Here is a 22136-nt window from a genome sequence, read left to right as displayed (position 1 = left end):
TAACTTTCTCAACACTCCTCATGTCTCTTCTCAATGATTGGCATTTCTTTACTGAACATGGACCCACTCTCCAGTATTGGCTCCTCATTCCCTTCCTCCTCACTCTCACTTCCATGTTCATTTCAGTACTCGCTCAATTTTGTTGTTCGTTTTGGCCACTCATTGAATATGCTCCTCATTATGAAAACAAACCAACGAAAAGTTTAGTGTTGAGTTTCATTCTGAATCATTCGATGGCTTCTCTTCTCACGACTAGTTGCATTGTATTGGCTCGATCGTATGGCTCTTTGTATGAACTCAATATTTGGCAAATGACTTCTCATATCGAACGAGTTTGGTATATTGGAAAAGTCCTTCTCTGTGTGCTCATCATGTTACTACTCTACGATCTCTGTGTGTATGCCTTTCATCGATCGTGTCACGCCCATAAATTTCTCTATGCATTCTTTCACAAGCAACATCATGAAAATTGTGCACCCAGAGGAATTCTCGATGCCATTTATGGAGATTCTTTGGAAAGTCTCATTGTTGCCACGTGTGGAAGTGGTCAAATGATACTCTTCCCATTTCCAATAAGTTCAGTGGTGATCTTTCTCTTTCTCATTAGTTTTCTGGTTCAAATGAATCATTCTGGTCATCGTGTTCAAATTCCATATTTTTACAATTTTAAATTTCACACCACGCATCATTTACATTTTCGAGTGAATTTTTCTGAACATTGTATGGTATGGGATTATGTGTTTGGAACTTTGAAATTGTCAGATCCAAGTGCGAAGGTTCGAAATTTGGTGAAGCATGAGAAGGAGAAAGGATGTGAGCGTGTGGAATCATGCTCTTCATGTCCTCCAGTACACAGAGAAAAGAAAAAGGATAATAGTACTTGATAAATATCATAGTATCATATGTAAATAGTATAATAATAAATAAATTGCAGATAATTATTGTAAAATTTTTTCAAGGAGTTATAAAGGAAATATGGATATCTTTTTCGAAATAAAAGAATGAAAGTGTCCTCTTGAATTGTTGGATGGAGTCCGTTCATGGTAAGTTAAATTCCAAGTATTCAGAAATTTGAAGGAAATTGAATGATTCTGCAGTGGGTCTAGTATCAATAACTGTAAATTTATTGTCCATTCGATTCTCTAAATTCATTTGAGGCATGAATTGTTTAGTCGCGACATTTGTTGTGACATTCCAGCTCAACAATCCTACACTTGTTCAAAAACGCACTAAAATGTCAAATGTCGTTCAGGTTCATCACTGCCACAGTTTCCTCGAATATTCAGTGAAAGCCATCCCTGATAACACAATATTTCAATACCCAACAAAAAAACATCTCTCTCGTACTAACCCAAATCATGACCTATTCCATTCAACAACAGCAAGAACAACAAATAGCTCATCACTGGTCCAACACTTTGAATTTAATGTTTGGTCTCCCAGATTCTGGCTCAACTTTACATTATTGGCTTCTCGTTCCATTGCTCTTGACTTTAACTTCCATGTTCATTACCATTCTTGCACAGACATGTGCCCATTGGTTTTGGGATGAAATTGAATTGAAACCACTCTACAAAAATCGTCCCAAAAGTAACTCAATCTTGTATTATGTCTTGAATCATTCAATGGCTGCCTTGTTAACTAGTTTTTGTATTGTCTATACTAGATACTATGGTTCTCTGTATGAAGACTTTGACATTTGGCAGAATGTATGTTCGTTTTCGAAAATGTTCGAAACATGCATGTATTTGGTCCAAGTTCTCCTCTGTGTCCTATTCATGATGATCCTCTATGATTTACTAGTTTACCTCTTTCATCGAACATGCCATTCCCATCCCACGTTATATTCCTTGCTTCACAAACAACATCACGAAAATAATTCTCCTCGTGGAATTCTAGATGCCATTTATGGAGATGCTTGGGAAAGTACCATTATTGCATTCTTTTCATGTGGTCAAATGATGTTCTTTCCATTTCCTATCAGTTCGGTCGTTGTGTTTCTATTTGTCATTAGCTTTTTCGTTCAATGGAATCATTCAGGAAGGAAAATTGTCATTCCATATATTTACAATTTTGAATATCATGCAGCTCATCATCGATACTTTAAAGTGAATTTTTCAGAGCATGTCATGTTGTGGGATTACCTGTTTGGTACTTTACGATTGAACTATGAAAGAGAATCGTATTGATTCTTTTTGAATTTTCTTAAATTTGAGAACAATCCCAAGTTAACATGTGTTGAGGAGAATTATTCACATGCTCCCTTTCTGTGAACCATCGTTGACCTTAATAGTTACTTCCTCCAGAGCACTCTGAAATTGAGATGAATGGACATGTCATACACTCAACCAATTCCTTTTGATTTTTGTTCAACAATTAGAGTTTGCATATTTCGTGGCAAATCCTCCATGTACGTGCCAACAAACAGCTAAAAGCGCAAGACATCAGTTCAGAATTCTTGTTGACTCATGGCAATGGTATGAATTTCAATCTTGTCCAAAATGGATACTTGTTGATAATAACAGATTGGTTCTCTTTTTACACCATTATTGAAGAATGCATTTCTTTTTTCGTTGACAAGACGTGTTCAACTCTGATTCAGCTCTTACAATACTCGAAAGTTTGACAATCCATTCATCTAAAACATCAAATCCATCTCCATCCAAAGCACTTGTTTCTAGATGTGCCACACATCCCGAGTTTAACGCCATCCGTTCTCCCAATTCTGTTGAAATGGGTTTTTGTTCTTCTTTCAAGAGCATGAATTTACAATAGTTACAATTTCTTCTCAAATCGATTTTCGTGCCAACCAATACGAAAGGTGTATTGTGACCATGTTTCATAATTTCAGGAATCCATTTCGTTGCGACATTTCTCAATGAGTTATGATTCACAACACTATACGTGACCAAAAATAGAGTCGTCTCTGGATAATACAAGGTACGAAGGGTGTCATATTCTGCTTGACCTGGAGTGTCCCAATAACCAATTGAATACTCTGGAAGGAAGGAACTTGTGCAGGAGAAGGCTTCATATACTTGTGGAATGTATTGAACAGAAAAATTATTGTACAGACATCGATGTACAAGACCTAATTAAGGTGTAATGTTGAAAAATGTCAAGGAATCGTTGAATTGAATAGATTATGAATGTAATAAGAATATAGTAATTTTGTAAAGGTGTTCACTTACTGGATTTACCGTTGGAGTGGTCTCCTACGACTACAACTTTGAGCACTTTCCATTGACCAATGTAACTGTTTCGAATTTGATCTTGGGTATATTTTGATATATCCTCTAGTTTGTAGAAATTGTGCAATCTTGTTACATTAACGTTTTCAATGTCACTGGTCAGTTGTTTAAAATTGTTATCTGCTTTTGTGTGTAGTTCCTTAATGAACTCAATCAATGATGTTTTGAAATTTTCATTCCTTTCCTTCAAAAGTTCAAATTTCGAATAGAAATTGTTATTTTCTCCATCATTGGTTACTCCAACAGATTCTCCCAAAGATGCCTCTCGAAACTCCTCTAATTTTTTCATGTATACTGGTTTCCATAATTGATCATCTTCAGTGAGTTGACACAATCGGAAATTCTTATTGACCAATTGTAATTGCATCCAATCTGAATAATTCAGAAATGAAAGAATCCATCGATAAACATCATCATTGAGAAGTAACTCAAATTGTTGATATCGAAAATAACTGCTACCTTTCGATGTCGTGAGAATATTCTCCTCGGAGCTCTTGTCCGTGGCAGTGAATGGTTCTAAAGGCATTTTTTTGTTTACGACTGTTCAAAGTTCTTGAATCGAGAAACGTGGTCTTGTCCAATTCAAGAATCAAGAAGATGCAGATGATGCATTGACTCTTGACATCACTTGTATTCGAGCTCAGTTGGAACCTTCTTTCTCACATATTGAACTAAATGTTACTAAGGGCTCTAATCTGTTTAAGGCATGGTGGCCAATTCACATCATGAAAAGATTAAAATTTATAAAGGCACTAACAGGTACAAGAAATCCATTCAAGTTGGATATGGTCGTTACAATCTCTTTTCTGTAGAAAAAGAGTTACAGAGTATTCCGTTTGAGTTCAACAAATTATCCACCTCTCTGTAAAATTCCAAATCTCACTTATGAAAGGAATCAACATTAGTTGTTGACAGACAACATTCTTTTTAACATCTATCGTCCATTTTGACGAGAACAGTTCTTCCGTCCACCTCTTTATCATTCATTAATTCAATAGCTTTCTCAGCAAGTTCTGGAGTAGCAAATCTCACAATACCATGGCCCAACGAACGAGTGTGTTGCTTTGGATCACGAGCAACAACAGCCTTCTCAACGCTACCGACAGCCTTTTCGAAAGCCTCTTTCAATGTTTGAGAAGTGGTACGGAAGTTAAGATTACCAACAAAGACTTGTCTACCTCGAGGAGAAAATTCGTCCTTCTTCACTCTAATGACTCTTCCGTCCAACTCGGTATTATCAAGAGTCAATGCATTATCAGCATCTTCTTGATTCTTGAATTGGACAAGACCACATCCACTCGAAAGATGAGGCTTACCAGGAACTGTAAAGATGTCCACGTGAACAACCTCTCCAACTTGTTTAAAGTGATCCTTCAACGTCCACCATTTGGTTTGAAAAGATAAATTACCAACAAAAACAGACATGATGATGATAGAACGTTTGAAAAGTGTTTTTCGTTTCTTCAACAAAAACCGTTTTCGATTTTGAGAATATTTTTTGATGAAGTGATGAAAGGCTTTCTGTGATGAAGTGAAGCTGGAAATTGAAGCAGGATGTGAGCATGTGATGCAACGAATTACGCTTTCTTCTTCAATGTGATGAAAATGAAGTTTGTACACAATAATGTAACAGGTCATATTGAATTAGATTTAAAAATTTATGTGTTGAATTTAAAAAGGATGATAGGTAAGGAATAAGTGAAGGAGGAGAAGGAGCACACAACATTCATCACCAAAAAGGATGATTCAATGAAATAAGAATTTAAAACCATTTGTTGTTGATGAGAAGCGATGTGAGCGAGGTGAAGAAATATTGGAATTAGAGTATCGTCATGTGATGATGAAAGAATAATATGAATCATCTCGGAACCATGTTAAACTCTTTAGAATCCCATTGCACGATTTTCCATTTCAATCTTTTCAAACTCTTGATTCACAACATTACTCAATTGCATGCCCACATATCTTTCGGATTGTTCCAAATACTTCTTGAGTTCGTATAATTCTGGATTAATTGGTTCGCTGGCAATATAAATAATATAAATAATGGCAGACCATTCCATAACACGTTTGATGGATTCCCAGTTCTTTTCTACTTTCTTGGTGTTTGGTCCAAGGAATTCACGGTGGAAGAAGTTTACGATGGGTTTAAATGGATTGTACATTTTTTTCAATTCGCCATTCAATTTTATTTCTTCAGTTCCAATCAATTTCTGGAGTCATCTCAACAAGCAATATTGGATGATTACAGTTCATAAATTACAAGAGATTCAGGTTTGTCAAGAACACCTCAATAAACAAATACCATTTCAGCTTCAAAAGATCCAAAGTGTTGATTTATGGAACACATTAATTTCATGTCACATAAAAAATAGATTGAACTTTATTTAGTCCCGATGGGACAGGTATCAGATTATTGGTTTTTAGTGTTTATCGTGTCCTTATAGTAAATAGTGTGTGCTTTTCCTTCCATTAGGGTGAGGAGGTTCTGTCCAGTTTTTGTAAACTAATGGATGCTGGATCTTATTTGTGGTTTGTGTATCATTAGTCATATGTCCGTCATGGTGGATATAGAATGCTCTGTCTCTGGGGTTAAATTTTGATATCTGTCTATCATGGAGGACGCATTTTGTTTTTGTAAGCTCAAAGAAAATGCCTTTCAGCCATTTTTTTGGTTCGTCGATGTCACATAAAAAATGTCATCAAGCAACGCAAGACAACCTCTCACTCAAAAAGAGGTAATTAAACAAGAATATGAAAAGGAGATTTTCAGTGAAAAGAGTTTACAAATGAAACAGCATTTGGTGTTTGACTCATCACTAGATCCGCCAGCAATGTTTTCACAATATTTCGGAATTATCAAACCGCAAGGAGTGAGGTAAGGAGATTCGAGTGTCATGATCGGAAACAATATGTATTGCCATTCATCATTCAAAATACGTTCACAACAACATTTTCGTTCTCTTTGAATGAAACTTGGCAATAATTGCCGAATGTGCATAAATGATTATTGATTGGTATCTAGATATTGGAAAGATTTCTTCAATGAAAAGCTACCAGAAAAGCCACGATTTTACATGGACTCGAATGACAGGGCATGTTTGCTTGTTTCATTTGAGCATGATCGCGTCACTGATGTGATCGATTTCATGCTTTCAATTATCAATAATGGGTCCAATCATAATTACAAATTTGAAAAGTTTATTACTCAAGGTAACGCAGCCAGTAGGTCTTTGGGTATTAAGATTAGAGACCAAGTATTTGTGCTCAGGGTCTCCAAACCACAAAGCCAATAAAAATAAAAAGGCCAAAAGATTACTCGAGTGCCGGGAATTGAACCCGGGTCGCCAGAGTGACAGTCTGGAATGCTACCACTATACCACACCCGATTTCACATATTCATTTATAATAATAATGTAAGATATGAATGCGTGTAGTGTTGGTTGGCGTCACGCCCAATAAAAACCAATCACTAAGATGACTTTCCAAAAGAAATGTCCCAACATGATAAAGAAAGCCCCCTGAAATCTTTGGAAGAGTATAAACAAGAATTTGGCCAAGATTATGCTGTCGTGTCTCCAGGAACAGATGCCTTCTTTGCTCGTTCTTTCGAAGAAGATTGTTTTCTGGTACCAAATAGACACAAATTCGGAACAAATATCGAACGATATGAATGGAAATTACACAATTCAAAATTTGCAGTTGTCTATTACTCCAAAACTGCACAAAAGGTTCTTTTTCTCTTTCGCAAGTAAAGTTGTGATGAAGAGTATCGTATCATTGAACGTTACACTTTTCAAAATTAAAAAACCACAAAGAGACATGTCATTTCTTACTCAAATTCTTTCACAGGCTATTTTTCTATCCATTGATTGTTGTATTCAATGATGAAACCATTATTTACATATACCCATATGTTCCCTTGGCTGTCTTATGGCTTCAGTGAAGATTTATCGCTATCTGATTTCATGTATGTTGTTTGTTGGAGACAGTCCGTAAAACAACAACACAAACAGAAATTCAAAATCGAATTTTAAAATTGAAAGAAAAAAATGCCCCCAAAAAAAGCTTCATCATCACGAGGTGTAAGCCTCGAAGAAATTGTTGCAGCTGAGAAGAAGAAACAACAAGAGGAAAAGGAGAAGATTGAAAGAGAAAAGAAATTATTGGCGGAACAACAAAAGAAGGAAAAGGAAGCATTACAACAACAACAACGGAAGAAACAAGCAGCAAATGCGAACAAAAGCAAGAGCACCCAAAAGCCTGCTTCACAACAACCAGCAGCTAAAGATGCTTCCTATGGTGATGATTTTCCAACACCAAATCAACGACAACAATCCTCGGTACAACAACAAGAAAAGCAGCATCAGGATAAGCATCATCCATCTTCATCAAAAGAAATTCCATCGGGAACATCAAAAATTTATTTCCAACCAAGCAAGGAATGCTTGGATATTGCTGAAATTCTCACAAATGATGTGATTGGAAAGGAGACATCGGCAAAATGTTTGGACATTCCAATTTTAAATTATTTCTCTAGTATTTTGGCTTCTCAAAACGATGTTGTAACAAGAAGAAAAGAAACTGAAGTGGTTGACGTAATTTCTTCTTACTTGGTTCATACCAAGGCTTCTAGCTCTATGGATGACGCAAAAGAATTGGTTAGAGTTATGCTTCAGACATTGAAGGATCGAGGACTTTTGAGAACAGATATTAAAGAAGAGGAGCATGTCGTATTGTTGGAAGAGGCTGTCAGCTTGGGTAAAAGATTCGAAAAGGAGGTTTCTGAACAAGAATCCATGATTGGTAAAACAGGTATGGCCTCTGTTCATCAACAAATTGCTGAATCAAACTGGAACGATGAGTTGGATTGGAAGCAAAAGGCAATCAAGGAGAAAGAGAGAAAGAAAAAGGAAAAAGAAGAAGCTGTTGTCAAGCAAAAACAAAAAGAGTATGAGGAGTTTTTGAAGAGAAGAGGTTTGAGCAATCAGAGAGGAGTCATCAAGGTTCACACAGCTGCCGATTTCAAAGGTCCTAGAGAAATTCGTGTCTCTGATGTCACAGTTTCTGTAGGTAGCAAGACTCTCTTGTCTGGAACAGATGTTGTTTTATTAAACGGACGTAGATATGGTATGATTGGTAGAAACGGTGTTGGTAAAACGACGCTTTTGAGGCATATTGCCGAAAGAGATTTCAAGGGAATTCCACCATATTTGCAAATTTTGCACATTGAACAAGAAATTATTGGTGATGACGTTTCTGCTCTCGATACAGTTCTCAACTCAGATGTGGAAAGACTATCATTGCTAAAGGAAGAAAAGAGACTTTTGGAAGAACCATCAGAGGATGCTGGACAAAAATTAGCAGAAATTTATGAGCGATTGGATGAAATTGATGCTCACAGTGCTGAAGCAAGAGCAGCAGCTATTCTTACTGGTTTACAATTTACTCCTGAAATGATGCACATGAAGACTAAATCTCTATCAGGAGGTTGGAGAATGAGAGTTGCTCTTGCAAGAGCTTTGTTCGTCGAACCAGATATTTTACTATTGGACGAACCTACAAACCACTTGGATTTGTTTGCAGTCATTTGGTTAGAAGAATATTTGAAGAAATACGACAAGACTTTGGTGGTTGTGTCTCACGCTAAACGATTCCTTAATGCAGTCGTTACAGACATTATCCTTGTAAAAGAACAAAAACTTCATTATTATAAGGGTGACTACGATACTTTCGAAAAGACAAGACGAGAACAATTAACCCAACAGCAAAGAACTCATGAAGCTCAACAGAAACAACGTGCACACATTCAAAAGTTTATCGATCGATTCAGATACAAGGCAGCCACTGCAAAGATGGCACAGTCTCGTATTAAGGTTTTAGAAAAGATGGATTTCACACCAGCAGTCATTGAAGATCCATCCTTTAGTTTCACTTTTGACTCTCCAGAGCAAGAAAATCCACCATATCTCCAAGCAGTAGATGTGACATTTGGCTACTCCAGAGACAAAATTTTATTCAAAAAGTTGAACTTTAACTTGGATATGGACTCTCGTATTGCTTTGGTCGGACCAAACGGTACAGGTAAATCCACCTTCTTGAACATTTTGGCTGAGGAGCTCAAACCACTCGAAGGAACGGTCAATGTGAATAGAAAGATTAGAATTGCAAAATTCAGTCAGCACCACATGGAGCACTTGAATCCTCAAATGACACCTCTTGAACACATGGCTTCCATATTTACAAGTGAAAAAGAACCAGGTTTAAGAGCACAATTATCCAAGCTTGGTATTGTTGGAGATTTAGCTTTGCAACCAATTTACACCCTTTCTGGAGGTCAAAAATCAAGAGTGGTCTTTGCAGAAATTACATTCAGAAAACCTCATTTGCTCTTATTGGACGAACCTAGCAACCACTTGGATATCGACACAGTTGACGCACTCATTACAGCGCTCAATGAATATAATGGAGGTATTTTGATGGTGAGTCACGACGAGTATTTGATTACATCTGTGTGTGATGAAATTTGGGTTTGCACAGGTAAAACAATTTCCAAGTACAATGGAGATTTCTATGACTATAAGAAGGACGTCATGAAAGAAATTGCACAGACAGTTATTTAAATAGTAAATTTATCTTCACCTTCAATTGTTGAATATATCTTGTACCTCTTGCTTTGTATCTTAATGCCAAGAAGAAAAGGACCAACGCTCAGCAGATTAAACGTTATTTCTGACAAACACTCTCTCTACCAACATTCTTCCTTTAAATCTCTCATCTTTAACTTGCAAATAATTTCTTTGTTCCAACAACTCAAAGCCATGTTTATCCAGTAAGGTGAACAAAGTCCACGATCCCAAAGTAACTGGCATTGCAGTTTTGATATGACCCTCACGCTCAGTTCCCCAATACAAAACTAATTTAATATCACCTCCATCCACATCGACAGAACAAATCTTTTCATTTTCAGGATAGGGAATACCAAATAATTCCTCAAAAACTGGATCTGAACACCTGATGGTATTGGCAACTTCGGTAACGTGTTTTTCAGAGACTGTGGTGATTTTCTCGAGAATGATGACGAATTGCTTTACCATTTGTTTGTGAGGTGTGAATGCTTTTTTATCATAACGGTAAAGTTGAGGCATCTTTTAAAGCATCTTGAATTCGAGGACTTACAGGAAGGGCGACCCGAACTGTGTCAGAATTGCATTTATTATTGCCTCATGCTTACAATTTGGAAAAGAAGTGCGCTTTACCTGTTTCTCAACATTCGTCTCCGAGCGAATTGGCCCAGTGAGGGAATCAATATAAAAAAAATTATGCCCGCCAAAATTTACAAAATCAAAAAAAAAATGCAACAACTCAAAGATATCGCTGAAGGAGGAGAGGAAAAAGCGATCGATAGAATTATTAAAATTATTGATGAAACTCCGAGTTTGGGTCATATCAATAAAACTCAACTTACAACCATGCTCCATTTTCTGGAATCGGAAGCAGAGGTAAAAGACAAGGCACTGAAAATTAAAGTTGAAGAAACAAAAGCATGTAGAGAAATTCTATCCAAGCTGCAATGCACGTTAAAACAAAGCGAAACCGATATTAAATTACTCAATAATAATAGAGATCGATTGAAAATAGCCGTAGAAACTCTTAGGGCCCGAACAGAGGAGATAAAAAGGGAAGATGATATTTTGCTCGAGACAATTTTGGAGCAAAGAAGGGTACGTTGCATTTTCTTCAAAGCTTAAACTTAATCTTAAATACAACAGAGTATTTTGGATTTGGAAAATTTTGCCAAGCAACAAGAGTCAATGATCAAAGAAACTAGAAAAGAAACCAAGGCATACTTAGACACCAACGCCGAGCTGAACCAAATTAAGGAGACGGCTTTGAAAGAACGGTTCTTGAAAATTGTAAGTGCTTCATTACTTTTGCATTACTCTAACAATCTTCTCGACTACAGAATCAAAAAGAGCGAGCAATGGACAGGTTTAAGAGACATGTCACCATTGTAAGAAAAAACCTTATTCATGATCCATATCAGTTTTTCGGCACAGGTGATTCTGAAAATGGAGCAGATATTGCGGAACGAAACGAATTGGTATATGGAAATAATTTTGGAGCTAACGCTAAGGAAAGATTCAAAAAGAGGAGGAACAGTACTGGTAATATCTTGAAGAATTGATTTTTCAAGATCTTATTTTGTGGACTTCATGACTAGGAGAATTGTTGAAACTAGAGTTGAAAGAATGCGTTCAAAGAGTCTTCAACCGTTTTGTGTTGATTGAGCAGGCTTTCTGCCTCCTCTCGACTCAGTTGGGTGATATCCATAATCGATTGAATATCTTGCTCTTTGGGATCAAGCGAGTTCGTTTCCATTATTGAATCCAAAGATATCTTAAGGTTTGACAACGTGCTCTCCTTTAAGGTATGAATACTAAGATATTCTACCATTTCATCAGCGTCATATTGAAACCAATGGTTATGAATGAATAGTAGATACTTCATGGCCTTTACAAGCCTTGATGGTTTGCCAACTCGGTCAAAAAGAACTTCACTCAGTGTTTTAACAATAAATTCTTTGGACTTTTCGATTCTTGATATTATGTTCTTTGCGTGCTCTGGGACTGGATTTGTTGAATGATCATATGCAAGCAAGGAAACAGTGTCTGAAAAGTCTTCATCCAATCGTTCTTCGTTGCGTAATCGAATAGGAGCTAATTTTTCGGAGGCAATACTCAATGCCGTTGTGTCTTCACAGCAATTGTAATGATGTAAGAACATGCACTCATATATCCTAAACGTTATCACTGGATATGTGGATAGGACAAATGAGTCGACAGAATTGACAAATTGTACAAGCTCTTCGTACTTGTGACTTGCCAACATTTCTTGAATATTCTTGGTCATGACGTCTCTTCGAGAAATGGCATCTTCTTTCATGGGGAGAATTAGACCCCTATTTTTGCAGTGCTCCTCGACCAAGTCTGCCAACAGAATTTTGTTCAGTTGTAATCTACTTGCTTCGAGCTTCATGGCTTGCATTCGGTCATGATTAGAAGCAATTAAGGCTTGCATTGCTTCCTCTCGAGTTATTGACATTCGTTGTGTCATTTCAATAACATGCCGTTCTCGACAGGTTTGGTGTGCATTCGAAGTTTCGTACTTGCTCGAAAACAGCTCCTTTTCCGGCAACAGCAACGATTCAATTTCTGGCACAGGTGATGTTGCACCGTTAAGAACTTGATAAATGTTGTGAATCGTAGTCAAGTATTTCAGTATGACTTCAAACGTGGAATCCTCTTTTTTGCTTTGTCTCAATTGTTTGTACCAAAACACTTTAAAATCGTGGAGAAGAGCACTTCTGGACTGTTGCAATTGTTTGTACACCAATAAATAGTTGTCTTTCTCTCTCAACAGTAGAAAGAGAGTATCCATCAGATTGGTATGTTCTGGAGAACTAAACACACAAGTCTCAGAGGGAATGGTTGATTTACACAATTCCAGACATTTAGCCTGTTGTTCATAATCGTCGACAGGACATTTAAGAATCATTTCTTTGAGCTGTAAACATTCAGTGCCAAGCATGGTTTTGTTCAATACTCATCATTTCAAACAATGAATACTTACATTCATAATATGGAATTTTGTGTGCAATGGATGATGTACCACGGAAGGAAAGTGAGCCTTTAACAACTCGAAAGCCTTGATGCATTCTCCCTCTAAAATCAGGCTTTCAATGAGCTTAAATTATTATTTAACATTACAATAGGGTTATAATCAGCCGTTCTTGTGGCAATATACAACCACCCACCTTAAATACTTGTTCTTCTTTTTTTGATTTTTCTCTATATTCCTGCAAACTTTGAACATGTTCATTCAAAAACATTTCATTCAACATTTCATCTAATCTTTCCAAATTTAAATAAGTTTTGATCATAAATTCCAAACCTTCATCATCATCTTCCATTCGGTCTTGCTCCGAAACACCAGAACCATGAGATGATGATGCAACACCATCATTGGATGACTCTAGATGGATCCTATAAATTTCATCAACTACCCGATCTACAAGCCGTTCGTTATGAGCATTCGTGCTCGTTGTTTCGTTGCTTGAATGCAGAAGTGTGGTTGGTACAACATTCGGTTGCTCCGAAGGCTTTTCATTCATTTTTTGGTCAATGTTCAAATAAAGGAACTATTTTTGCATCACAAAACGGTTACCAAACTTCTCACATAAAGACATTTTGGTGTCAACAGACAGCTCGGATGAATGTCTAAGGCTATTCTTAATTTATGAACATAATGCAAACCATTGTTTTTTGACGTTTGACTTGCACATGAGGGCAAATAATTTCGCCTATTCTCATGAACAACAACTCCATGGCACCCAAACTTATCCTTCTCCCAACGAAACAAAAAAATTCATTGAACCGCCATCTCTTTTCATTTTATTCAAAATGCAACAACAAGATATTGAAATGATTTCACTACAACAACAACAACAACAGACCAAACTAACCGACCCGAGAGAAGTCTCCATCTCCATCATTCCAAACACTAGTAGAAACGATCTGGTATTATATGCTTCAGCTCCTTCTTTGGAGACTTCAGCTTCGGAAATTACCATGGTTGGATTGGAAACAAAGGAATCATCATCATCACCAGAGAGTAATTCAAATGAAAATAATGAACAGCCACCACCACCACCACAAAAGAGTACTCCCGCTAATATCACACAGAAGAAACAAGAGTATAAAGAACCAGAACGAATGTCATGGAAACACTATTTTCTTCATGTCATGACTCCGATATGGCACTCGTTCCCGAATAAAGTGAGCGAGGCCAGAGACATGTTGGCAGCAGTAGGTATTTTCTTCATTGGTGTTTCTAAAGAGAATAATGTACATGACAACATGTCCTCATGATATTAATTTCATTACATAGGAACGAACTGCATTGTCATGGCAACGAACGGCATATGCCATTCTTGCAATTGGTATTGGAGTCTCACGACGTACGTGTTAATTAATGAAACATATTGTGTTTAATAACAACTACCTTAATGGAATTAGTGAATAGAAAAGGGCATGATCCCTTTGTTCCTAAAGCGCTCGGTGTTTTGACAGCGGTCATTTCCCTATTGTTGATCATGTACGCACATTTAAGGTTTTACGTGGTCATGAAATCCATGGTTGATCGTAAGTATTTGTAAACAAGCATTGATTGTATCTGACGCTTCATCATTATTGACAACATCCAATGTTGCAATGTTTTGAAACAGATCAATTTTCAGCTGACTCATTCTCCCCGCCTTTCTTGCTCCTACTAGGTTTTGGTATTGCTTGCACTGCAGTACTGCTCTTTTTCCTCTAATCTGAACATTTCATCATGCTTTGCTTCTTTTGCACAAATAGGAACCACTTATCAGTTGGTGTCTTGTCCTTTAAATTTTTCATTAACGTTTCTCCAAAGCTAATGATTTTAGGAGCTCTTTCAGATTCCTCAGTTATTGAGTCGTTTAACTGCATTACCTTCTTCATGTAGGCATTCCAATCCGTTTTTGCAATAATTTTCAATTCTACCAATAGTGAGAGTTGTTGATAAATTTCTAGGTTTAACCACCAGAATGGTGAATTAATTTTTGACTTGGGTGTGATTTGGATTTCTTTCTTGCTTAACAACAAATCTTGCTGATATGGTAAAATGTTTCCTTTTGAAACTCCTTCTAGCATTTTGGTTAGCATTTCATTCGATACTTCCTTATTCTTGAAAAAGCCTTGTCTGATTTTTTGAAGGGTTTTACCAAGAAATTGTTTTGCATGTAGAACTGGGCTAATGTAATCCATTGCGAGAGTGTAGTGTTTCTTGTCAGATGATTTATCTCTCTTAAATTGATCCCTTAATTCAAAATGTCTTCTCCAAATAATGGCATCCCTTTCCACAAAATCCTCCCACTCATTGTATTTGATGGCTTTCATTCTCCTCAATAATCGAAGTTTGTCATAGACTGAGTTATTCCAAATAATCCAACAATCCTCTTCTTTTGAGCCATGCTGATGTTTTGATGGATAGGATGATGATGCCATAATATTGGATTGAGATTGCGAATTTTGTGAATTTTGTACTTGGATGGATGGCAAAGATGTTGGTTGTGTATTCTCCAATTTGATTGGTGTTGAAAGAGAAGAAGGGCGCATTTCAATGGCTGATGTTAATTTTTGCAAACATTCTCCAAATGCCAATGTCATGCTCTCTTGAAATTTCTTGAAAGCCGTCGAAATTTTACCCTCTACGTTTTGAACGATAGTTTTTTCAATTCTGTCAAAACATTCATCTAATAAATCTCCGAGTTTTGACCCATCATCATGATGGTCAATGAGTTGATGTTGTTCCTGTGGGAGAGCAGCGTTTCGTTCTCGCCATCTCTTCTTCAGATTAACAATCTTTGCTTTACGTTGTTGCAACATTTTCCTCCTCTTTTCAATTTTGTTGTTTGTTTTCGTGAGAGAGGATGTTCTTTCCGTGTTTAAGCCGTCTTTTGGGTGGTCAAAGACCGAAGATGTTGATGTCTTGGCGAGTTCGGAAAATTCTTGTTGAGAACAGTTGTCCATATCAATCATGTCTTCTTGCTCATCCATTGTGTTCATAGGTCCCAATGCGTCTCTTTCAGAGTTGTCAATATTGCTCATACCACAGTTGTTGTTTTTGTGTCGGAGCAAAGACGTCATTTTTTTTTCATCATGATGAACACATTTTTGTTGAATTCGCTATTAGTTCGCCATTCAAATAAGTTAATAAATTTAATACAATTGCCACAAATCACACAAACACAAGAGCAAGCGCTGCAATGCATGCAGTTACTCCAAAAACAAACATGAAAACCGGTGAAAACATATCTGCAACAAAAACTCCGGAAATTAATCGTCTTGTTGCATAGTGGAACCTTACGAAAGAATAACAGAATATTAAGAGGCCTTAATTATCGTTGTCGACAAATTAAAGTAGTTGTTTACCAAAATGAATATTGTCACCCTTAACAACCTACCTAGTACGATAAAGATGGTGCCTATTGTGACCATTAAAATTTTTGCTGCTTCAGAATCAGCGTCACTCGTCAATACTGTTTTTGAATTCATATAAATTAATTCATAAATATTTTACAATACACGTAAACACATACATTTTGCAATTGCAATTCCAATAGCAATGGTCGATAGACCTGTTCTTACCCACGCCAATTGCGTTCGTTCCTTTTCAAATAATTGAATTATACAAAAATTGAGCATAAATTGCATGTCATGAATAATGCATTTCCATTGCATTTCAACTTACGACAGCCAATAAATCTCTTGCTTCCGACTGTTTGTTTGGGTGAAACGTCCACCTAGGTATAAAACCCATCAAAAAACTCTTATTCATCAAATGATGATGGTCGTTGTGATGATGACGCTCGTCATGATGATGAGATTCATGGCCATGATCATTCCCACATCCTACTATTGTTGATTGCTTATCGGAAGTTGAAGGAGAACCTGGTGATGTTTCTCTATGTTCTTTTCTGGACGCACCAGTGGTCGAGACAAGTTCTATCAGGTCATCTCGATCCGAGAGTGTGCCAGCGGATTTTCCAACGGGCATTTTATTGTTCTGTTGGTGTTGAGAGGAAGAGCCTTTGTTTAATAAACGAGAGATCGAGGGAGTCTTATTTACATTGGTTGTTGTTGTTGTTGTAGGGGGATTGAGGTTTTTATGAATGGTCGTTGTTGGATCATTGGTGGTATCACCTGGATTTGTGCTACTACTGTTTTGCTGCATTTTTTAAGGTCATCATGTACACAGAATCATCTTGCGGAATATAAATGGAAAAACACCCACTGCGAGAGTTTAGGCGAAATAGGGTCGTGCAATTAGACGATAAAAAAACTCAAGGGATGGCGGAATTACTGAATGTGAAAGAGCCTTAGTAATCCAAAAACGCAGAGGATTCATTGATCTTTTGATTTTTGCGGTCCACAATAAACAAGAAATCACAGAGAACATGTGGTCCAGTTAATACTCCATTGGATTGTAAATTTACTTGTTAATAATATCATCCCTTTACATACTCATCTTTGACTTCGAAGGGAATAGTATTCTTCTTCATTTAGCGTATAGTAATGATCCATCTATTTGTTACTTTGAAACTCGAAGTCCAATGCTCTAAATGTCAAAAGTAACAACACACATCACCAAATGACACCAGTCATCCAGTCAACCCAAAAAAATGTCATCACACTCCTCGGTTGCAGTCGACAATACAATCAATCTTCTTCTCTTAGGTATTTCGGAGTCAGGTAAATCAACTCTTTTCAAACAAGTCAAAATATTACATCAAAATGGTTACACCAAAGAAGAATTATCTTCCTTCACCAAAACCATTCAAGACAATTTAATTCTTGGAATGGCTGCTTTGATGGATATTGTACAAAATTCTCTTCAACAACAACAAGTCATTACCATCAACCACAACAACAACACTCCTTTCGTAATGGATCAAGAACAACAAGAATTACTAAAAACTCATACACAAAATATTCTCAGAAAATCAAAACAAGATTCAAGAGATGATGACCAAGAAGAAGAAACCTCTTCTTCTCAACAGGCCCATCTCTCGTATGATCCCTCGAAACTTTCTTCTCTTCGTTTTCTATGGCAACATCCATATGTTCAACACGTGTATCATCATCGACACGGAGGTGGTCATGTTGTTGGTGTTGGTTCTTCTGAATCATCATCATCATCGAACCATAACAACAACAACAACCATAGCGATCAACAATCATTCACACCATCCTCTTCATCATGGTCCTATCCTCTCATTGACAATTTAGCTTATTTCATGAATCATTGCGAACGTATTGGTGCTGCTTCCTATACTCCATCGGTGGAGGATGTATTACACTGTCGATTGAGAACTACCGGAGTTCATGAGACTAAATTTGAATTTGGAGGATTGTCCATGCGTTTGGTCGATGTTGGTGGTCAACGTAATCAAAGAAAGAAATGGATTCATGTCTTTGATAATGTGACAGCTTTGATTTTTGTGGTTTCTCTCGTGGAATATAATCAAGTATTGGAGGAAGATCCTACAACTATTAGAATTCGAGAAAGCATGTTGTTGTTTGAAGAATTGGTGAATTGTAGTGTTTTCTATGATAAGCCTGTCATGTTGTTTTTGAACAAGGTCGATCTATTTAATGATCTGATCAAGAAGGTGGACATTTCTGAACAATGTTTTAAGGATTATCAAGGTAAAAAACATTCTGCACCAGATGCCATTCCGTTCATTGCAGACAAGTTCAAGCAATTGAGGGAAAATAAGGATGCTGAAGTTTTTGTTGAAGTCACTTGTGCGGTAGATACCAATAATATTAAGAAGGTACTAGAGAATTTGAAGACTATTATTCTGAAAGAGAGTCTTTCTTCCAAATAATTTATTTTACTTGAAGAGAGTATTATTAGATTCTTTTTTATGAGTTTCATATTTATATATATTTAAACATCCATACGTACCCCCTTTGCTAATTTCCATTTGATGATGATCTGCTGCACGAATTTAATTTTTGTACAATTACGACATTTAAATGAACCTTTCCTCAAACACATGAACACATACCTACTACCTTACTACACTTGTATCCTATTCGTGGATGGTTCATTTTGCACTAAAAAAGCCATCAATTCGATTTCATGTTACCCGCCGACTCGTATGTGTTTGAAATCAGTTGACAAGAGAGAGAAACCTCATCACATGGATACTAAAATTGAATCCTTTGATGCTATCTCGCTCAAGGCAGCATGTTCACTACTCTATCATTTGTTGTTCTTTCCGTACATGGTATCGCTCATTCAAAAACAACCATCATAATCCTTGTCCTTTTCAACAACGTTGTTCTTCAAGCTCTTATCCAATAATTCCCTTCCTCACTGATCACGTTCTTCCATCAATAACAATAGTTTCTGCGTTTTCAAAACCACCCTTGCCAGGTGGAGGACCACCAGCCATGACCCCTTCCAAAGAACCTCCACTCTTGAATCAAACCAATCCTCCACCCTTTCATAATGGAACTAATTTAAATTCAACCATGAATACACCCATGAACGGAAACGAGCTGGATCATCATGTTCAGGCTACGGTGAATTCTTCCTTGTTTATAATAGCCTATTTCATTGTAGTGCTGTTTATTGTGCTATTCTCAATTCGGGAATGGCGAGTAAGCAAATCGAGTACAGCACAGAAAAATCAACTCATTCTCTATGCATTGGTAGCCTTCTATTTGTTTCTTCAAATCATTGGAGTTGGTTTTGAACTGATTCATAACAGTGCCATGATTTGTACTCTTTTGAATCAATCAGCAACAGGCAATGGCTCAATATATCAGAAAGGTGCATCAAAAGGAGGCTTCTCGGAGAGTTGGGATATGAGTTCGAGAATTGCGTCCATCTCTGATTTACTCATCTTTTTGAAGCTCTTTCAATTACCTAATCTATTTGTGCTCATGTCGTTTATTCAGAATATTTTGTAAGTATTTATCGGGTGCACTCAAGGTCCATAACCTCGCTCAAACATCCGTTTAAATGATTGCTTGTATGAAGTTGTTGCTGGAGCGAATTCTTATGAGGCGTATTAACAACCCATAAGCCTCTTGGCCTCTGCCTTGTGAACCCCAAGATTTATTAATCCTCTCTTTTATTTGAAAAGGTTTATTGAAATGATTCTTTAGGATGTACATCACTACAGTGAGTTATTAGTTTTAGAGAGAGATCTGTGGTTATTAAAAACGTGTAGTTTTCACACCACATACACTCTCCTGTAAAAATACACGCATTTCACAACAATGCACCTTCGTTCATTAGACATTGACAGAAAGGTCAACATTTTGTGTTTTGCCATTCGCAGCATCACCGCTCTCTATGGGCGTATTTTCTTTATCTTTCATCATCATGGAGTTGTTATTCTTGTTGATGCCACTGTCATTGTTGAGAAAATTAGGAGCTTTTTCAAACAATCTCTGAACCTCCTTCAATGGATTGAAAATAATCAACAAAATGATCACAAAGGATAATTGAGCAAAATTTGAAAAGTTGTGATAAAACAGGAGTGAGAATTGCCATCCAAGAGCTCCTGGTAAAAATCCCAAACCAATCAATTGAATGAAAAAAGCAATACTCAGACCAATCTGTAATCCAAGTGTTTTTCGAAGCGCATGTTTCTTGAGATGATACGTTTCACTAAAATCTTTGGTCTTACTGGATAAATTCTTCTTGTTTTTCTGATCCATAACCTCATTTTGTATGACATGTTTGGAATTGGACTTGGGAATAATAAAGCCAACCGTGGGAGATGCTGATGTCGAAGGCGTGCCAGGCGTCTGGTTAGAGAGATCTGTCGTGACGGTTGTTGTATGAATCGTTGTGTTGGTTGCTTCATTATTATTATTCGTTGTCGAGAAAGTGTTGCTAATGTTGGTTGAATCCTTGTCTCCATCATTGGATCTTGGAGAATTCATTTCAAGAGTTAAATTCATGGTATTTTTAAGCATTTCCTTAATTTTCTTCTTTCTTTGTCTTAGGGAAATGTACAAACGAAATCCAAAAGCCTATTCTTGTTGAACATTTACATGATTTGTATATGGTTGTATTTCAATGAAATGTCTTGATCAGTCACACATTCTCAATCAACAACTTACATTTAAGAAAACGGCTGTTGTGGCCAAACCCAAACTCATAAAAATCATTGGTGAAGTAAAGATTGCATTCGTTAATTGAGAGGTTTGAAGACCAGTGATGGTTTTGGATCCTCTCATTGCATGAAGAATGACAATGACCATGACATGTCCTAACATGAACAAGATAAAGAACAAAATCAAGGTAACGATGAGGGAGACCACTGATATCTTGTAAGTTCTCTCTGAAATGTCACCAGTTGCCCGTGTAGTTTTCATACTATTTTTGATAATAATTGACCCGTGAAACGTCCAAAACAATGTTTGGAAAATAAACAATGTTGTTTGGTGCGAAATATATACAAGTAACAATGTTGTTTGGTGCGAGATTCATGTCGTTCAATCCATAGAATACACACACATTCGTGAGAATCATCATCATCATCACACACAAAGACCACTACTTACAATATATAAGCAATAAATCCTAGAATTAAAATTTGAGTATATAACAACACAGCTGACATGGATCGATCAATCCCCTTAATCACATTATTCAAATGAAAAGCACCATCTGACGTTGGGAACAGAAACGCCAACTCACTAGCAAGACGAGTCAAATTCTGAAAGGAAGCAAACAGTGAGAGAGCAAACATCATCCAAAACAGTACATGATGATTTCTCTTTAAATGTTTGAATTGAAACACGTAACTACCCAATGCCACAAAGAAGGTCAATAGAAAGATGAGAATGAAAGGTCCATCAAAACCAGCCACCAAACTCGAATACAAGTCAAAGGTAAAGTTGCTACCTCCTTGGGATTGAGACTGGTGTAGAACAGGGTAAAGAAAGTCATCCATGAGGCCACCTTGTGGTTGGTAGTAGTAGTGATGGCTGTCACGAGTCGTTGTTGTTGTTGTGTCGTAGTTTTTGCCCAATGTTGCAACAATGGAAAAAAGTCGAGATTCTGTGGTCGAAGTCGTCAGGGAAAGCATCATGACTTGTTTTTTTAAAGTGCGTGTATGGTTGCAGAAGTGAAAGTCAGTTATCAAAGCTATTGAATTCACCACCGAGATACAAGATCATTCATGTGGAGATCTCAATGGTACTCTTCAGGTATTCAATTGCGGTTGCCACTTCCTTTTTAATCTTTTTGGCTCTCTTTTCACGACAA

The 22136-nt window shown here is 36.9% G+C and overlaps 16 protein-coding genes across 16 annotated transcripts; 8 read left to right on the top strand and 8 right to left on the bottom strand.

Annotated features, from left to right (window-relative positions):
- Positions 1-20: 20 nt before the first annotated feature.
- Positions 21-884, top strand: C9374_014622 (uncharacterized protein; the record flags this gene model as incomplete). Its single annotated transcript, XM_044690630.1, has 1 exon — positions 21-884. One exon carries the CDS (start codon positions 21-23, stop codon positions 882-884), a length of 864 nt encoding a protein of 287 aa, XP_044553214.1.
- A 474-nt stretch (positions 885-1358) lies between these two features.
- On the top strand, positions 1359-2189 carry C9374_014621 (uncharacterized protein; the record flags this gene model as incomplete). The annotated part of the gene is made up of 1 exon (XM_044690629.1): positions 1359-2189. The coding sequence occupies one exon, from the start codon at positions 1359-1361 to the stop codon at positions 2187-2189; it is 831 nt and encodes a 276-aa protein (XP_044553213.1).
- Positions 2190-2546: 357 nt separating this feature from the next.
- C9374_014620 (uncharacterized protein) lies at positions 2547-3777 on the bottom strand (the record flags this gene model as incomplete). The annotated part of the gene is made up of 2 exons (XM_044690628.1): positions 2547-3091; positions 3192-3777. The coding sequence occupies 2 exons, from the start codon at positions 3775-3777 to the stop codon at positions 2547-2549; spliced, it is 1131 nt and encodes a 376-aa protein (XP_044553212.1).
- Positions 3778-4178: 401 nt separating this feature from the next.
- On the bottom strand, positions 4179-4676 carry C9374_014619 (uncharacterized protein; the record flags this gene model as incomplete). The annotated part of the gene is made up of 1 exon (XM_044690627.1): positions 4179-4676. The coding sequence occupies one exon, from the start codon at positions 4674-4676 to the stop codon at positions 4179-4181; it is 498 nt and encodes a 165-aa protein (XP_044553211.1).
- A 458-nt stretch (positions 4677-5134) lies between these two features.
- Positions 5135-5416, bottom strand: C9374_014618 (uncharacterized protein; the record flags this gene model as incomplete). Its single annotated transcript, XM_044690626.1, has 1 exon — positions 5135-5416. One exon carries the CDS (start codon positions 5414-5416, stop codon positions 5135-5137), a length of 282 nt encoding a protein of 93 aa, XP_044553210.1.
- A 531-nt stretch (positions 5417-5947) lies between these two features.
- Positions 5948-7006, top strand: C9374_014617 (uncharacterized protein; the record flags this gene model as incomplete). The annotated part of the gene is made up of 3 exons (XM_044690624.1): positions 5948-6129; positions 6277-6476; positions 6729-7006. 3 exons carry the CDS (start codon positions 5948-5950, stop codon positions 7004-7006), a joined length of 660 nt encoding a protein of 219 aa, XP_044553209.1.
- Positions 7007-7303: 297 nt separating this feature from the next.
- Positions 7304-9874, top strand: C9374_014616 (uncharacterized protein; the record flags this gene model as incomplete). Its single annotated transcript, XM_044690623.1, has 1 exon — positions 7304-9874. One exon carries the CDS (start codon positions 7304-7306, stop codon positions 9872-9874), a length of 2571 nt encoding a protein of 856 aa, XP_044553208.1.
- Positions 9875-9970: 96 nt separating this feature from the next.
- On the bottom strand, positions 9971-10399 carry C9374_014615 (uncharacterized protein; the record flags this gene model as incomplete). The annotated part of the gene is made up of 1 exon (XM_044690622.1): positions 9971-10399. One exon carries the CDS (start codon positions 10397-10399, stop codon positions 9971-9973), a length of 429 nt encoding a protein of 142 aa, XP_044553207.1.
- Positions 10400-10606: 207 nt separating this feature from the next.
- On the top strand, positions 10607-11439 carry C9374_014614 (uncharacterized protein; the record flags this gene model as incomplete). Its single annotated transcript, XM_044690621.1, has 3 exons — positions 10607-10975; positions 11024-11167; positions 11218-11439. The coding sequence occupies 3 exons, from the start codon at positions 10607-10609 to the stop codon at positions 11437-11439; spliced, it is 735 nt and encodes a 244-aa protein (XP_044553206.1).
- A 50-nt stretch (positions 11440-11489) lies between these two features.
- C9374_014613 (uncharacterized protein) lies at positions 11490-13425 on the bottom strand (the record flags this gene model as incomplete). The annotated part of the gene is made up of 3 exons (XM_044690620.1): positions 11490-12818; positions 12885-12998; positions 13069-13425. The coding sequence occupies 3 exons, from the start codon at positions 13423-13425 to the stop codon at positions 11490-11492; spliced, it is 1800 nt and encodes a 599-aa protein (XP_044553205.1).
- Positions 13426-13714: 289 nt separating this feature from the next.
- C9374_014612 (uncharacterized protein) lies at positions 13715-14469 on the top strand (the record flags this gene model as incomplete). The annotated part of the gene is made up of 3 exons (XM_044690619.1): positions 13715-14119; positions 14202-14271; positions 14330-14469. 3 exons carry the CDS (start codon positions 13715-13717, stop codon positions 14467-14469), a joined length of 615 nt encoding a protein of 204 aa, XP_044553204.1.
- Positions 14470-14626: 157 nt separating this feature from the next.
- C9374_014611 (uncharacterized protein) lies at positions 14627-15985 on the bottom strand (the record flags this gene model as incomplete). The annotated part of the gene is made up of 1 exon (XM_044690618.1): positions 14627-15985. The coding sequence occupies one exon, from the start codon at positions 15983-15985 to the stop codon at positions 14627-14629; it is 1359 nt and encodes a 452-aa protein (XP_044553203.1).
- Positions 15986-16076: 91 nt separating this feature from the next.
- Positions 16077-17072, bottom strand: C9374_014610 (uncharacterized protein; the record flags this gene model as incomplete). Its single annotated transcript, XM_044690617.1, has 4 exons — positions 16077-16231; positions 16303-16377; positions 16438-16507; positions 16590-17072. The coding sequence occupies 4 exons, from the start codon at positions 17070-17072 to the stop codon at positions 16077-16079; spliced, it is 783 nt and encodes a 260-aa protein (XP_044553202.1).
- Positions 17073-17520: 448 nt separating this feature from the next.
- C9374_014609 (uncharacterized protein) lies at positions 17521-18729 on the top strand (the record flags this gene model as incomplete). Its single annotated transcript, XM_044690616.1, has 1 exon — positions 17521-18729. One exon carries the CDS (start codon positions 17521-17523, stop codon positions 18727-18729), a length of 1209 nt encoding a protein of 402 aa, XP_044553201.1.
- A 571-nt stretch (positions 18730-19300) lies between these two features.
- C9374_014608 (uncharacterized protein) lies at positions 19301-19822 on the top strand (the record flags this gene model as incomplete). Its single annotated transcript, XM_044690615.1, has 1 exon — positions 19301-19822. One exon carries the CDS (start codon positions 19301-19303, stop codon positions 19820-19822), a length of 522 nt encoding a protein of 173 aa, XP_044553200.1.
- A 327-nt stretch (positions 19823-20149) lies between these two features.
- Positions 20150-21957, bottom strand: C9374_014607 (uncharacterized protein; the record flags this gene model as incomplete). The annotated part of the gene is made up of 3 exons (XM_044690613.1): positions 20150-20896; positions 20987-21242; positions 21431-21957. The coding sequence occupies 3 exons, from the start codon at positions 21955-21957 to the stop codon at positions 20150-20152; spliced, it is 1530 nt and encodes a 509-aa protein (XP_044553199.1).
- Between the last annotated feature and the right edge of the window lie 179 nt (positions 21958-22136).

This window comes from Naegleria lovaniensis (assembly GCF_003324165.1).
Source record: "Naegleria lovaniensis strain ATCC 30569 chromosome Unknown tig008, whole genome shotgun sequence".
Lineage (NCBI taxonomy): Eukaryota > Heterolobosea > Eutetramitea > Acrasida > Naegleriidae > Naegleria > Naegleria lovaniensis.
This window is presented reverse-complemented; position numbering and strand designations above follow the sequence as displayed.